The 17,095-nt window shown below is 38.6% G+C and overlaps 2 protein-coding genes and 1 long non-coding RNA gene across 6 annotated transcripts in view; 2 read left to right on the top strand and 1 right to left on the bottom strand.

Moving 5' to 3' along the window:
- Positions 1-7,060, bottom strand: part of cblb (Cbl proto-oncogene B, E3 ubiquitin protein ligase) — a 56,521-nt gene extending 49,461 nt beyond the window's left edge. For all 3 annotated transcript variants that reach the window (XM_056397378.1, XM_056397379.1, XM_056397380.1), the window contains exons 1-3: positions 6,921-7,060; positions 5,931-6,109; positions 5,148-5,398 (exon numbers count right to left, since the gene is read on the bottom strand). In XM_056397378.1, the coding sequence (XP_056253353.1) occupies positions 5,148-5,398; positions 5,931-6,098 (419 nt within the window). In that variant the 5' untranslated portion in view covers positions 6,099-6,109; positions 6,921-7,060. The remainder of the gene's footprint in view (positions 1-5,147; positions 5,399-5,930; positions 6,110-6,920) is intronic.
- LOC130182435 (uncharacterized) lies at positions 7,004-7,853 on the top strand. Its single transcript, XR_008829713.1, has 2 exons — positions 7,004-7,144; positions 7,459-7,853. It is a non-coding gene; the product is annotated as an uncharacterized LOC130182435 (long non-coding RNA).
- Positions 7,854-11,351: 3,498 nt separating this feature from the next.
- The window catches only part of LOC130182378 (trichohyalin-like), a 25,616-nt gene continuing 19,872 nt past the window's right edge, over positions 11,352-17,095 (top strand). Inside the window, exons 1-4 of one of the 2 annotated variants that reach the window (XM_056397265.1) lie at positions 11,352-11,481; positions 11,640-11,710; positions 12,344-12,535; positions 14,124-15,454. In XM_056397265.1, coding sequence (XP_056253240.1) covers positions 11,689-11,710; positions 12,344-12,535; positions 14,124-15,454 — 1,545 coding nt within the window. In that variant the 5' untranslated portion in view covers positions 11,352-11,481; positions 11,640-11,688. The remainder of the gene's footprint in view (positions 11,482-11,639; positions 11,711-12,343; positions 12,536-14,123; positions 15,455-17,095) is intronic. The other variant, XM_056397264.1, reaches the window with a different exon arrangement.

Genomic DNA, 17,095 nt, shown 5'->3' with positions numbered 1-17,095 from the left:
AAAATTTTAAGCTCTTCATCCACACCGTGAAAGAAAGAAAAAGAAGTCAAAATTTACAACGTTAGTACTGCTGGAACGTCCTCGCTGAAGAAAAGTGTGAAATGTGGTGAGATTATTCACCAGGAAATGCTTCCTGTGCTTTCAGCTCAGTCATTCAACCACATCACTTCATTCCATCTGCCTACAGCCTGTAACAGGAGTCAGGCATTCAGAGTTAAGAAAAAAATCAGTAGTGTCATTAACTCTATAATGGAGTCCAACTAAACTGAAACATTAGAAACACGGCTGCACAGGTTTCTCACCTGATAAATTTTACGCCGCAAACAGAAATGTTCCTTTTCAGCCGAACAGTAAACTCTTCATAAACCAGGAACATCACAAAGTCTGTGCTTGTAGTCAGCATTCATGCAGATTCTAGGGCTGAAATACTTCACACCTTTATTCACAGTCTTATCTTAACAAAAAATCTTTTCACTCATCTAAAAATCTTTTTGACTTCTAAATATATTTTCTGATGAATAATTCAAAATGATGCCTTTGATGAGGTTTAGTATACTGCCACTCAAAACGACTGTCAATCCCACAGTGGCTAAACTCTTAATTAGAAAATTTGCCATGTAAAATACATCCTCTCTGAAATAAAAAAAAAAAAAAAAGATAAACTGGCAGTGACACTAAGCTGCACTGCAGCTTGGTACTTCCAGAGACAGCAAATCACAACCTGGTTGTTTGCTAAAAAACAAAGATGTTATTCAGTCTACTCTAGTTCTGTATGTTGCACATTTCCCTACACGATACAATTCCTGTAAGTGACGGAGTCTTCCGTAAACCTGCGGTACATATATGCTGCTTCGAAAAGACCTTTTTCGTGAAACCCTGCTGTCGTCATCATTACTATCGGTCACAGCGAAAAGTTGTAGTCTTCAATATGTCACTGCACCATGAGTCAGGGGTTACTCACAATCAGAAGGGGGTGGGTGAGTAAATGGACTGAGGAGGGAGGGAGGGAGGTCAGATTGTCTTTTATCCGCAACACTACGCTTCCTGGCAAAAGAAATGCACTTTTAATCCATCTGATTTAGAGACAATCACTTTAGGAAGCATGTTCTACAGTTCAGCCTCAGCAAAATAACATCTCGTGCAGTGAACTGATCCTTTGCAGTAGTGAGTTATGAAAGCCACAGCTCTTGTGTTTGTCAATGTCATTTTATGCTGTGATTGCAGGTCTTTCTCCTGAGCAGAGTTTTCATTCCAGAACAGAGTAATCTGGCTGACTGAAGAATCATATCCGCCGCGTACACCATTAACTGCTAACATGTATGACAGACTGAACAGTGACGAGTTCTCCTACGCTCAACAAAAACTCTGTCTTGTACACTGATCGCTCCTGTCACACTAATGCAGAGAGTAGGAGTTCAGTCATTGCCAAGATTTCGCTGTGCCAAAGGTTTGGTCTAGAAAGTAAAAACTTGGTTAAAAAAGGATCTTGAAAAAAATTAATCAAATATAACAGCCTGCAGACTCACATTAAGGGCTCTTATTTTGATTCAAAAGTGGCAACAAAGGCAATTCTTTTAGGTTTAAGTAGCAAATGTAACCTCAGGGTCAAAGACAATTAGCTTGAAGAGACATGAACATTTAAAGTATAAACATAAGGTTCCTGTCTTTAACTCCCTTATAAGACCAGCTGTTTGCAATTTTCTTCTTTCCTTTAATTTCCTAATTAATATTCCTATCACATCCCTGCCTTGCTCAGCTTGTGGAATAGAAAGATGCAGGGGGATGGGGAGGAGGTGATCAGATGTCGAGACTGGGACAATGTAGCAGGGTAACAGGGCCAGGGGTATGGGGTGTGAGTTAATCAAGCAAGTGTGTTTTTACAGAATTTCCACTTATTACACACAAGTTTTCTTTAATCATTTAGTGAAGGTCACTTTGATCAAAAATGAACAAGTGAGGGAGGATCACTGAACAAGTCCAATGGACACAAACCCAGGACCCCAGTGATCAGGGTCACCGGTGCAAAATGTCACTGAAAACAACTAAACAACTACAAAAAGAAGCAGCTGCATTTTTTTCATTATGTAGCTGCTTTTTGTTTCTTTCAGTCTGGGTGTGTTTGGGGCTTTTTCCATGTCTGTGCCCAGGTCTATCTGAAAAAAATCCAAACTGTGTTTTCTGTGGGCTTCAGTTACCTAGAGATTAGACTTCTATGAAAGGTAGCGGAGCGAAATGGAATTTATTGCGAATATAGTCATTATTGTATTGCCAATGTTACGTGTGGTGGGGGTGAGAACAGTTTTGTTGTTTTTCTTCTTCTTCTTCTTCTTCTTCTTCACCTGCATTATTTTGTTTTGTTTTGAATTATCCTGTGCCTCAAATCACATCTAACAATTGCTGGTACGTAGAATTGAAAAAGTAAAATTCCACTGCGATAATTTATATGTAAATTTAAATTTCCTGAAAAATGACTGTCGGTGTATTCACTGTGAAGCCCTGGAGCTAGTCACACTTCACTGTTTGAAAACCAGACCTTTGTTTGAAGTACAGTCTCCCTGTTCGCTAGGACACCCCCCTCCCCCACTCATTCCAAAATCAGCCGCACAACAGTCTTGAATATGACCAGTAACAATGTCTGTGAGGGTGGATCAAAGCAGAGACAAGAGAAGCTGCTAAAAACACTTAAACACTTCACACTCAATCTCCTTTATCAGACGATGCTCATGGCAACCAGCAATACCTGCTCAGTGTAACAGCTCATCCTAACGACACAAAAGTAAATGCTAAAAAACCAGTAACAACAGTCAATAAATGAAATCAATCCCTCACAGTCATAAAATATTATTTTTGCCAGTCATGCAATAATGTGTCCACATCGATTGGATACTATACCGCATTTGTAACTTTCTTTTAATAAAAAATTAAATCAGGGAAATCAAAGTCAACATTCAGTGATGAGCTGAAGTTGCTTCCAGTGGTTTAAACTGCATTTCAGCAGGAGGAATGATCAGGGAGTAGGGAGATGTGCTGAGGACCTTTCCTCTCAACTAACGACGTGTTCACAACTACTTATCTAAAAGAATTCAGTCCATGAAAGACGCTATGTTGGCAGTAGGGGACGTAATAATTCTTAAGCAGAGGTTGAACAATGAAATACTGTATAATCTAACTACTCATACTAAAAACTGGTAAATAACAATGTACTGAACGACTAATCAAGTGGTTCAACTTTTAAAAACATAAAATTCTTAACATTTCCTTTTTTCTTCTGACTGTGAGTAGAGATTACTGTGAACACTGTTGATGATGTTTGCCAGATTACGACAACACAGGCAGAATCTGCTCAGCGCTTTGTGGCAAGTGACAATTAACGATTGAGGCAACAAGAAAGAACTTAGGTTTGAGACAGAAAAACTGAAGATGTGAATTTGCACGTATCAAAAACTCTGCTGGGCGACTATTTGAGGGCTCAACCAGAGAGGAAATTTATGAACAGGATGTAAAGTGCGTGGGGATTTTCCCTCTGCTCTACACATGGTAGAGAGCTGCTGAGTATCACTGGAGCCTTTCACACCCTAAATTATTTCAAGCTCTTATCTTAAATAAATAATAGAAATAAGTTATATGTTTGGTTCTTTCTCCTTTTTTGGACACAGTATAAAAAAAAAAGATGCAAAACATACAGTGGTTCATAGTGAGGCAGAGTCCACTTTCTTCACTGTTTTTGCAGAACACTATATATATATATACACATGTATCATCGAATACAATCTTACTGCTGCTACCCACACATCATGTCTCATTGTGTTTACGTCCACTGCTCCACAGTACTACAGTAATGTGACATCTGGGTATGAATTACATATTTACATTAAAATGCACTGTAAGATAAAAGGCAGCAGCATCAGCGACTGTACACAGAACTAAAAAACAACTGCAACATTTACTGTCTGCTGAATGTGCCTCCGCTTTCTCGTCTCCCTTGAACTCTCCTCTTTTTTAACTGTTCCATCTCCACCTCCCACTCTCTGTAATCTAAGTCAGTCAGACTCCTGTCTAACACATCACAATCACAGTGAGCCGATTTAAGTAAAGATGACAAGCCGCTAACCAAAATCTGCATACGGTATGTGACATGCAAATTGGACCTTGGAGATGACTGAACTGTTGAGTGTCCTTCCTGCAACCCTGGTGACAAGGGGCACACTTCCCACTCAGGATCACGATCACCATGCATGTTCAGTTATTATATCCTGTCACAACACAGTCATGGCTAAGATCAAACAAGCCTGTGCATTGACAAGTCAAGATCATTTTGGAGTATCTTACCAGTAATTAGCAATAAGTAATTATTAGTGGATTTTTCAAGATCACTAACTTACAATTTAATTAAGATTTATAGAGGACTTTAGAAGTTTTTTTGTTGCTTATGACAACTAGGTTTTGTCATCACCTCACAGTTTCAGCTCTGAAATTTAATGAAACAGATGAGCAAATTGTGGATTTAACTGATGGTGTGGGAGGTTGGTTCATGCTGTAAGATGATGCACATCAAAGCTGAACTATAGACCAAATGCAGCTTCATTTAGCTTTGGTGAAATGAAGCATTCACAAAAATATATTTCATATCAACAATGTACCAAATTAAAAAGAATAAGTGTGAGCACCAGGACAATTCTGTCATCTCTTATCTCGCCTCAGTTAGTAAGAAAGTGAGTGCAGTGATGCCAGACACAGCTCACATCCTGTCTCTTACATTATTCTAAAAGGCCAGTGACAACTGCATAACGTCCTGCCGCAACTACATTATGCTTCTGACCAACACTGCACACAGGCTTAGAGCTCGGGACCGAGCAGAGTGGAACCTCATAGCTGCTGCAACCAAGAAGATTTCACTTCAATAATCAGCAAAAATGTAAAATATGACACTTCTGTCATTTTGTCCATTTAGCTCCCTTTCGCCCATCAAGCCTGGACAGGATCACAGGGTTATCATTGCATTAAAAGTGGTTTTGTAGTGAAACGTCCTCTGTTTACCTTCTGTACACTATGAGCACAGTCACCCTCTATCGTCATCTCAAAATCCTCCATTAAGTAAAAAAGAGAAAAGGTAAAAAAAAAAAATCTAGATAAATATTTCCTCTTACCTGTCCTGTGACTGCTCCTCATACATTCTCTCCTTTCCCTCTTTGAAGAGCTGGATGGCCCGTTTGGATTTCTTCATAAGGCTATCAATGTAGATTTTAAAGTACTCATTCTCACTGAGATGTGTAAGTCTCTGGTTCTCTTCATATTTGCCCAGTATGAGCCGCAGGTGCTGGTAGGCATCAGGTAGGATGTCCAGTATGTATGGTGGACTGTTCTTCAGCTGGAGTCTGGGGTTTTGGCACAGACGGACCTGTGGCAAAGAAACCCATCCATGAATGTTTGCTTGATGCTCCAACATTCAGCTGTGTTTACCACATTACAAAGTGTGAGCTAACATTTGACACTACAACACAGCAGGAGCAGATGTTAATATGATGGAACCTGAAAGGCAAACTGCAAGACACCAGTGAGCTCAATAATAATAATAATAATAATAATAATAATAACAATAATAATAAATAATAATAATGCAAATCACTTCATTACTTTTATGGAAAGGAGACACAAAGTTACATGAACATTGTTCATAAGTCCTCTGCTGGTCCTGGGCACATTATCAATGAGTTTTCATAAGAGTTTGATAAACATGTGCAAGCACAGATGTTGACGTAACACTAGAGGGTACCAAACAAATGCTTAAATTAATGAAATACAAATACAAATATGAGCAGGGAACACATGTGCATAATTATAATTTTCACGTCTCCATGTGCATCTACAACAGGACTGTGCCTTCTACCATCTAGCATACAGGCCTGACAGGTTCATCGCTCTAAACTTACAACTTTATCCATGAGCTTCCAGGTTTTCTCCACAGTCCGCCGGTCCGCAGCTGCTTGTTTCGGTGGCCCAACTGCATCCTGGATGGCATCAATGATGCCTAAAATCCGACCCTTACTTCGGTTCGGTCCACGTCCACCAGGGTTTCGGCCACTGAGAGCAGTTGCCATTTCCTACAACACTGAGGCAACAAAGAGAATAATTACAGCCAATAACTGGCTTTAATTATCAGAAACCAATCATCCCATTTGAAACATATTTCAAATAGTCCTGATAATATGTTTAGACCGTGTCCTTCAGCATTGTTCTAAAAATCCTTATATCTCAGTTTGAAAAAATAATCAGTTACAGTTGTCCTGTTTGGCTCAGTTCAAATATTTAATTTTATGCTTTTTTGACTGATTGTTTTCAATTATTTGGGATTTCAGGCCGAATTCCTTAACTTTGACATGAAACATGAAAAAAACAGATGAATCTCTTGAACTTATTTCAAATGCCTCTATAACTAAGCAAGCTTCATTGTTTTGTGCCTGTGTGTAATTGCTCCCTGACATGACAGTTTAACCCCCTGCCATCATACATGCTATTGTCTTCCCTCAGGGCTGTTATTGCCTATTGATAATCTAATCATTTTTCACAAATCAATAATTCACGACTGAACAACCAAATGAAACTGTAATATAAAACGAAGTGATTCGACTGATTTAATTAAGGATTAGTTTACACGTATTACTGGTAACACTGAGGACTCTTCCTATGCGGCCTGTGTGTGCTACAATTGCTCGTGTTTACACGGTTGTTACTTTGAGTTTTTCTGTTGTTAAATCAGCATATAACCATCTTTCATGGTTTCCACGGGTTTATTTTATAAGAGACTCTGAGCTGCCAGAACAAGTCACACAAGAATGTGAAGCCCAGAACAAGAGACACTGGCGTTTTCAACAGGAACAAACAAGAATCGATCATGCACATCACACAAAGTACCAACTTACCAAACCACCAGGGGAGGACTGCTGGGATCCCTGCTGGTTTTGATCCACATCCAGAGCACAAAAACAAGGAGTGCCCAAGTGTCCAGGGGGGAAGAGTGGCAGGAAAAGTCTCCAGCGTGTGAAATAACTGTTACTTCACTGTAAATCCTCCATATTTCAGGATCGTCTTAAAAAACAGTTCCGGAGAAGCAGTCGGAGTAATTGGATAATCGCGAAGCTGGAAGGTATGCACAGTATGTTTTGTACCGTGACATTGGTGTAAAGGCAGCTAATGTGAAAAATGTCACATCCACTTGCATATTTCAAAATAAAGCCCCAAGTGAGGGACAATATCATTTAAATTAAATTTGCATTTTGAAGCTGTTTACTCACTTTTAATTAAATTTGTATCGATCAGTTGAATGTTCTCAGTTAAATTTGCTGTTGTAATATTTCCAGTACTTGTCTTTTCCGTTCGATAGTGTTATATTGTCCTTTAATTTGAAGGTATAGCATTACTTCCTGTATTCTCTTTGTGTGTGTGACTGGCTTGATGCAGCTGTTCCAGTGGTAGGCAAAGCGGTATGAGGGTCAATAAGGGTGCGAAGCAGTATTTTCCAGGAACCAACCAACGCAATGAAAGAAGCGACCAGACACCCATTGATGCCCTGTGAGGATGTCACCAGTGTCAAGTTTGACACAGGAAGAACAGCGACCCCCGGTGTAAACGCTCAACACAACTTTTCTGATGAAACAGCACGGCTCAGAAACACTGTACAGTCATAGTCTCTTTCAAAATAATTTTTATTAAATTTGTTTGTGTTTTCTATATTGTGATTACGACGCTGTAGAAACGAGTGTACATAAATGCCCCACATTTTGTATACATTTTATTTTCTGAACTTTTACTTTACGCTTGATGTTAATTAAAGTTGCACATTTCGCGTCCCATCACATGCATAAAACTCAGAGAGTTCATGCTCTTATTTTGGAGGTATACTGTTCTAACTTCCAGTAGTGTTCTGTCTTCATGCTCGTGCATTGATGAAGTCACAAACAGGAGCCGCTCGTATGAAGAGTCCACACAACTCCTATCACTCCGGATAAAGCAGTCTTGTACCGGGTACTAAAGTATAATCCATTTTCCCATTTAAAACCAAAAACGACGCCGTTTTTCCGTTTTTCCAGTGTCCATGAACATTGAACATCAAGTGTAACGAAGTGAAAAAAACAGGTTGCTATTGGTTTGGTGAAATTTCCATTATTTGTTTTTTTATTAAAAAAATTAAAGTCCACAGGTGAGTGACGTCAATAGAGAGGGTGAACCGGAAGTAAAATGAAAACGTCAAAATAAAAGTGAAATGTTTGGCAATCTTACTGCCATTAGATCGAGGCACTTTGCCAATGAACTGGTAGCCTATAGGTTCAGATTAAGCCAAACTTAGCTACTTAGTGTGAGTATATGGTAATAATATTTTAGTTCAGTGGCATTAATTAATATTGTGGAAACTTGCACCTACTCCACGTTCCCTACCCAAATAAAGTGCATCTATAAAGTCACCAGCAGAGGTCCACATCACCTACCGTGAAGGTTATAACATTGACATAGTTTTAAGTAATAATAATGATACTAATAATAATAATTTAAATACAAATACATTTTAAATTATATCTGCATTCCTCCTCTATCATTATATGTGGTGTTGATCATTTCTGTAATACCAGTTAGTATTACACACCCATAACCCCTAGTTATACTCAACACAGACATCATTACAGTTCCTGTGTTTAATTGTATGGACTTTCAAACATCCAGGTCATAAATGCTATGGTATGGTTGCACAATACCAGTTTTCGTGAAGCAAATATTTGTTTAAATGTAGTATTCCAAGACTATATTATCTCAGTAAACCTGCCCATAAAGTAAAAAGTAAAGTCTCATTACAGGGTCTGACATGGTCCCTCTTTATGTCAGGGTGTAGTCTAATCTATTTCTCTTTGCAAATACATAGTTGCATGTAACACCACTGCCAGCCAGACCTCACAACCTATAGGGCTTAGTATAAGCACAGGATATAAGCACAGGTAATGTATGGATGTATCATTCAACACACTGAATGTCAGTCGGTCTGTGAATAATTTCACATAGCCTAAGGACACTGCTGTGTAAAATGTCTGAGTCTGTGTTTGAGCCCAAAGAGACATTTTCAAAGAAACTGCTGAATGTCGACCAAGACAGGACTGGTTTTTGTTGTTTGCCTTTGTCTCATATAATTCATAGTCAGGGACAGCTGCCTGGCTTCACATCTCTGTGGTAAGAAGCATATAGGAAGAGTACTTGCAAAAGTAGCCTTTATTGATCTGTGTAGTTATTTTACAACAATTCAGTGGTTGAGGATAAATAAATGCTGTTAAATTATTAAACAGCATTTAATTTAACAAATTTATTTAAAGTATTTTCTCATTAGATTTAGTTACTCTGACTCAGAAAATATTGATGAAATGACTTGAATATTAAATTGTTATGTGCAGCTAAACCTGCCTACACTAACTTTTTTCAGTTATTTTTTGCCATGATGATGCTACAGAAACTGCTGTGCAGATAGTGGGTGTAAAAACTGGATAAGTTTAGTAAATGACAGAGTGAACAACGGTGTGTGTTAACTATCTCTGTGGGGTTCAAATTCAGTCTGACACTGACGCTATCTCTATTGATCATTACATTCTTTGTCACATGCTGCTTGTATGAAACTTTGTATTGATTGCAAATGTTGAGCTTGTCTGTCAAATATCCTGTACGATATATGATTTTTTTAGTTCAAGTCAAATGGAGTGATAAAAACATTAAACTGAAATTTTGATTTTCAAAGTGTAAATCAAGTCACACATTGAGATGTATGGTTCAGAGGGTAGCTGATGTGACCATCCACATCCATGTAGTAAACACTGGTCACCATTCACCTGTGGAAATATTCAGATTCTTCACATACAGTACGTACATGAAACAATGAAAAATACTCAAGTAAAAGTCAAAATTCTGCTTTGAAATTGTCACTTGAGTAAAAGTATGTTACTACTATTAACAATATGTGCTAAAAGTTTCAAAGAAAAAACTTATAATTCAGAAAAATAATCCTTGTGAGTGATGTACATATGACACAACATTATATTATTGGATTATTATTACTGATGCATTAATGTATAAGTAGCTTTTTACTGTGTGGTCAAAGTGGAGCTAACTTTTAACAATGTTATATTGTTGAGTAGTTATCAACAACAAATACACTGTATAAACTCATATAAAATCATCTTAATTTATAAAATAACTGGTCACTAAAGCTGTTGACTTTGAGATAATTCTGCCAGGGATCGTTGTCATAAAGCTGTAATGACAAAGGAGCTGGTAAATATTACATCAGTCATTTATTAATTCTAGTTGCCCACTTTTTTCTATTTAAAGTAAGAGTGGCTGAGACTCACCCTGGTATACACTGAACAGAAGCTGATAAAACACCCTGGACAGATCAGCAGTTCATGACATTAATAATAGAGATACCAGGTCACCCACACAATTACTTGACAGTGACTTGATGTGCCTGACTGGTAGGTCTTTAAATATGGAAGTGAAAATTCAGATTAACTTAGTGTAAAAGTACCTTCATGGACAAATAAATTGAATGCACTTTACTGACATGTCAGTTTTATGGATGTATCTAAAAAATATGGGTGTAAATTCACATTTGATTTCATCTCTACCCTCAAGCATATTCTCCAAAAATGTGATATTGTTACACCTTCAAAACACTAGAAGAAAGACCCGACGACTTTAAACCACTAAAATATTTTTTAACCATCGTCATGTTTGTATTTCCTTTTATCAACTGTGCACAGAAAAAGATTACAAAAAGGTTTTTATGGAAGTTTTGTCAACTCCACTTACATTCACATACAAGCCCCAAAAGTGAGATTCAGCCTCACTCTACATGTCTCATATTTAAGATTCCCATTTTCATGCAGTGCATGTAGCCACACATAACTTCAAGTCAAAAACAGTGTGACTGTGTTCCAGTAATTTAATTTTGTACCATGTTTACCTACACTATAAATTCAAGAAATGATTGGTGTACTTCACATGGTATTAGAAAAACATCAAAACATTAGAAAGTGCTAGGACACCTTTTCTGCTTGTATGTACATACAATACATGTATGAGTATGGGAGCCATTGCCTGCTTCATCAGGAGAGCTGAGAGAAACCCTGAACACCACACCAAACATGGGCCCCACCCTTATCAGGTGAGACCAGACTCACAGAGCAAGATGTTTCACCACCCAAACTTCACCCACTCATACACTCATTTAGTGGGTGTAACATCTATCTGACAACCAGACCTGGTGGTCAACAAACATGTGGAATGAGGAGATATTGCCAGGCTGACGCATCTCCACAGATCTCCATAGAGCTTCACACCTCAGTAGAACAGCGTCGTACCCTGTCAAATGTCCCTCATCTTCTAGGACTTTGAGTGTAACATGGTTCACTTTGTGTTTTTGTCCAAAAATCAAGACAAGGGGAAGCTGAGGTAAGAAAAAAAATTATATAATTTATATAAATTTTCAATGTTTCAGTACATTGATTCACTATTTCAGTATTTTTGCAATATTTAATAAATACCCTTGTGGTAACTGCAGTAATTTAAGTACTCATGTGTATCACGTACCTTATGATTTAAATTCTCAGGACTGGGATCTCATGTGAAATACCAGTTTTGAAACTGTAATGTGGAAACATGGCCAAACCAAGAGAACATGGTACGTATTGTTATTTCATTCCTCTAAATTACTGTGTTTAGTTCTCAACAATAAACATACATGCATGTGGATACCATTGAATGGCCATTATATGGTAAACGTGCTTTCAGATGTTACCATAAACTGCCTCTGTGTAATGTGCAGGTCCTCAAAAATTACAAAAAAAAAAACCATAATAATTTCTTACTGAGAATGTAAAACGTATTGCAGTTATTTGATGTCAGCTTCTGCATTTGACAGGCTTTGAACGCATGGTTAAGTGAAAACTTACTTTGAAAACTACCTTGAACTTAACACAAGCAACAGGCTACATTTGATAGACTGCACAATTAAGCATTGGCAGGCATTTTGAATCAGCTGCAGGTTTTTTACTGAGTTACTGGGACATGCTGATAATAAAGAATTACACAACTCCAGAGGTAACAAATGCATGGACTAGTTTTTCAGCGTCCATTTGAGACGTTGAGATGTTTTTTAATTTTCATAATGTTGTGCAGGTGGAAGAAGGCTGTGCTAGAGACTTGTTTTATGTGTGAAGTAAAGGACGTAAAATAAATGTATGTGTCGTAAATGTTCTAATAGGTAGTAAGTGTAAATCTCTGTAAGAGAATTAACCACCAAATTCATTTGTAGAGGAAAACCTCTTGGAGGAGTTACAGGAGCAGATCATTGTTGGGAGGAGATCGCCCACACCTGTCACCGAGGCTCCGACACCACCAGAACAAACGAGGGCACTATTTCACAGTGTGGATGAAGAGACACAGTCCACAGTGAGCCGCCACCACATACTGTCACAGGAGAACCCGGAGCTTGTGGTGGATTCAGGTGAGATAAACCTGCTCAAAATGCTACAGCGGTACTTGATTGCAACATCAGCTTACTGTTGTGAAATTAAACTCACAACATACAACAAATGAAAACAATTATGACCGTGGAGCAGACACCGCCTCTAACTTGCAGCGCTGATGTTATTTTTTTTATAAACAAACAAAAAAAAAAGTTTGTATGTTGAACATGCAGTATTCCAGGGTTTTGCAAAAACTGTTGATCATACTGAACAAACAATATATGCAAAATGTTAGACAACAAATAGCTTGAGGAATCTGTTATATATTCACTAATGTTTTTGAGTTGTTTATCAACAGTATCTTCTCTGTGGCAACAAAAGCATGAGTGTGGTGTTTCTGTTTGAGCAACTCAAAGCTCTTGATTGAGGTTAAATGGTGACTGCCCTGTGGTTGAAACAGAAATTAAATACTTTTACTCAAGTAGGCGACTGTAGTTAAGTACAATTTTGAGGTATTTTCTTTACTGAAATATTTTCCATATTACAACATATCCTATTTGTTTTTCCAGCACTACATTTATTTAACAGCTATAGCTACTATTTCCCTGACAGAGTAAGATATTCCATGCAATATAATATTCAAATAAGTAGAACTCTCGTGGGTGGATTGTAAATGAAAGTGATCCGTGCAAGAAGTATCAACCCAGGGGTTGAGGAAAGAATTTCAGAGAAAGCAACAAAATCCACCAGGAGGAGAGATGAAGGACGGGGAGGAGGTGAGGGTGGGAGCAGGGGGAAGAAGGATTTGAAGAGTTTTCTGGGATGTGAAACAGTAGTCTGGGACTTTGGAAGACAGAAACCAATTTCACCACTTGACAGAGAGGAGGAGAAAACAGCTAGAGATTGGATGTTGAGAAGGCCCTTTTTCTCAACTTACGCTCAGCCGCTCTCAAGCTATGTCTCTCTGTATGCAGTGAGTCAGACAGTCAAAGCACACATGGAGATGGCCTTGTAGGTGAGTGTAGGAGTTGAGTGGTCAGACACGGTCTATAGAAGAGGACAGGAAAGAAAGAAGAGTGGTGGGAGCAGAGGCAGGTGATGCGAGAGAGATGTACTCAGGGGAGGGGAAAGATGAGAGAAGAGAGGAGGAGGGGTCAGTGGCGAGAAGAGAAAGGAGAGTGGAACAATGAGGGATGGTGTGGGTGTGAGTGTGTTGTCAGTGGATGGAGGAGGAGGAGGAGGAGGTAGAGAAGGACACAAAGTAATGATCAGAGACTTGAAGTAGAGTAACAGAGAGGTCTGTACAAGAGCAGTGTCCGGTGAAGAAAAGGTCCAGCTTATTGCCAGTCTTGTGAGAGGGGAGGAAGACAGAGACACATCAACAGAGAAAGAAGAATGAGTGTGTCAGCACCTGGACAGTGCGAGAGGAGTGTATTTCTTTACTTCAAATCCTGTCCCTATCTTGTGTAAAATGCCTTTCCTTGTCCAACTTGTCTTCTTTTTGGCATCACTGTAGAAGATAAACTGGTTTAAAACAACATAAGATTCAGTGTAGAGTGGCTTCTCAGCAATTGTTGTATGTGTTGATCATTTATTAAACATTCTGTCCATTTTCTTGGCCCACAGAACAAAGACAAAAGAACAGCACAACGGTAAACATCAAGCAATTAGAGGACAAACAAACAACAGTCAACATGAAAACCAACAGGGAGATCATTAAAAGGCAAAGACAACTGGCATGTCAACTAATGGAGGAGATTGAACGACACTGGGAAGAGACAGAAAGAGAAAGTAATGCCACTCAAGAAAAACTGCAGCTTCTTAAAATGCAGGCTGAAATATCCCAACAGAGGGCAACTCTGGACAGAAGTAGCAGTAAAAAGGATATTTCACAACACAGAGATCAAACTGAGCGCACCAAACAAAAGTGGACAAAAATCCAAAGAGATACTGAAATGCAGAGAGCTGCAGAAGTGGAAAGGAGAGAAAGACAGAAAAAAGGAGCAGACACCTTTGACAATGTGAAGGTAAAAGTCAGAAGAATCTTGGAAGAGATGAAGAAACTTTGGGATGTGCTGGAAGACAGTAAACAACAACTGGAAATTACTCTTAGAGAGAAGCAAGAGCTAAACACAGAGATCGGTCAAATCGAAAACATGAAATCTGACGCTCTAAAGCAACAACAAGACATGAAGGCTGATGTGGAGAAGCAAAAACAACAAAGGCATAAACAGGAGCTGGACAACAAGTTACAAATTACAAATAAAAAAAGAAAGTTGGAAATGTTCAACACTGAGACAGAAGTAAAGAAAATGAACCTGATAAAAAGAAGGAGCAGGAGAAAAAAGCAAAAGACCAGCAAGAAGAAAAAAGAGACTAAACAAGACATGGAGGAAAGACAAGATAAGACTGAGGGGCAGAGGTCAGTGCAGGTGCTGGAGGTCAATGTGGATGAACATAAGACAGAACTTCAACAAGTTGACAGAACCAGAAGAATTATACAACATAAGGAACATGGTTTTGAGGAAGACAACATGGAGATGAGCACCACAAACAAAGTGAAAGCTGACATGCAAAAAGTGATTTTTGAAGTACAAGAAATCAGAAAGATGCTGTGTATGGTGAAAGAAGAGCAAAGGAAAAGCATATTTACAGAGGGAAAGAGCCAAATCAAATGGAGGAATTTTCAAGAAAACAAAAAGAGATGGAAGCTAGAACAATGGCAGGAGAAGATCATCAAAGAGAGGGATGAGTTAGAAATCATGAAGATAAAGATGCAACAACAAAGGGAAGAGGCTGAAAAAGAACTGGAAGCTACAATAACTGCAATTCTGACTGTGGGTGAGATGAAAGCTAAAGTCGAAAAAGCTGCTACAGAGATTAACAACACACAAGAGGAAATGGTCAAAGTCCAGAGGGAGATGGAAAGGAACAAAGAAGAAGTCAAAACATACATGGTAAGTCATTAGTTTTTCTTTTGCCAGTTATAAGCACAGATGAATAATGAATGAATAACAGCTGCTTTCTTTTGATCTGTGCCAGTTCCAGGCTTCAGGTATTGTTTAGTGATACTTAAATGGACCCGAGTCAATAATGTGATCGAACGCATTCATATTTTTTGTGAACGGTGAACTGAGCAAATCAGTTTACAGATGATGAATGTGACCTGCTCATTCATGCCTTTATCCAAACAGCCAATCATGTGGCAACAATTGAGTGCGTATGGTCAGGAGCTTCAGTTAATGTTTACATCAAACATAAGAAAGAAGAAAAACGTGATCTCAGTCACTTTGACTGTGACACGTTGGTGCCAGACCAGCTGGTTTGAGTATTTCTGAAACTGCTGTTCTCATGGATTTTCACACACAACAGACAGTTTTTACTCAGAGTGGAGGCAAAAACTAAAAACATCCAGTGAGCAGCAACTCTGTGGAGGAAACACCTTGTTGATGAGAGAGGTCAGAGGAGAATGGACAGACTGTTTGGAGCTTACAGACGGGAACTCAGATAACCTTGCTTTACAACTGTGGTGAGCAGAAAAACATCAGAATGAACAACATGTCCAACCTCGAGGTGGATGAGCTACTACATGTTACGAGAACCAATACTTTTTTTTTCTGAAAATTCTAAAAATGTGACGGTTCTTGTTTTTCTACAGTAACAAAGGTACTGTAGATGTTGTAGGTACTGGAAATGTGATTCTTCCAGGACTGACGAGAGCAGGATAATAACCGTACAAATGTTATAGTCTGGCGTCAGAAAGAAGAAGGCAGGGACAGAAAACAGTAACAATGACACGTAGAATGACAACAGCAAGCGCAGGCCAGCAACAGGTCTGTGATGACTTGTGGAAAAAACCCACACACACCAAGATTGGTGTACACAACTTTCACAAAGGCTAACGTCAGCTTGTTTAAGCTAACATAGCGACAGCTCATAATGTCAGCTGGGTGCTCGCAACGTTAGTAGGCTGTAGTCATCAATGTGCAGTCTGTTAAAATATAACACTGACTTTTTAAATGAATATTTTCACTTTATGGGTCTGTCACCTTGTTCAGTTTTCACACTGACTATATGGAGGTGTGTGCATGCACACATGTATGTACTTTATATACTATATACTTCTTTATATACCTATGGAACAAATCCAGTTCAATAAACCTGGAACCTTATCAGCACAAAGAGCAAGAGTTTGCATTAGCACAACCACTAACACTGCGTCAGCTACTACCAATTGGGAGTTAACATAAACAAATAACTACACTTACTGTTCTGATACATCTTCTAGTCTGCAATTTTGGTGCACAATAAAATCTTCAAAAACTCACCAATATTGATACTCCCTGTTGTTTCACCTGTCAGTCTAACAAAGGCAGCGGTGTTGGGCAGGGCATGAGGCCTGATCCAGATTTTTCAATGAGGAAGTATGAGTAGATGTTATTACAGCCCCAGTTTTTATGTTTTTTAAGTTTTTATGCAGGAAAATCATGTTAAACAAAATATTAATCAGAGCAGATTATTTTTACATAGTTTAAAACATGTCTGTAGAGGAACTTTTAGAGGAACTCTACTGCAGTGGCCAACACACTGACTAAATC

The sequence above is a fragment of the Seriola aureovittata genome, chromosome 15 (genome assembly GCF_021018895.1).
Source record: "Seriola aureovittata isolate HTS-2021-v1 ecotype China chromosome 15, ASM2101889v1, whole genome shotgun sequence".
Taxonomy (NCBI): Eukaryota; Metazoa; Chordata; class Actinopteri; order Carangiformes; family Carangidae; genus Seriola; species Seriola aureovittata.
This window is presented reverse-complemented; position numbering and strand designations above follow the sequence as displayed.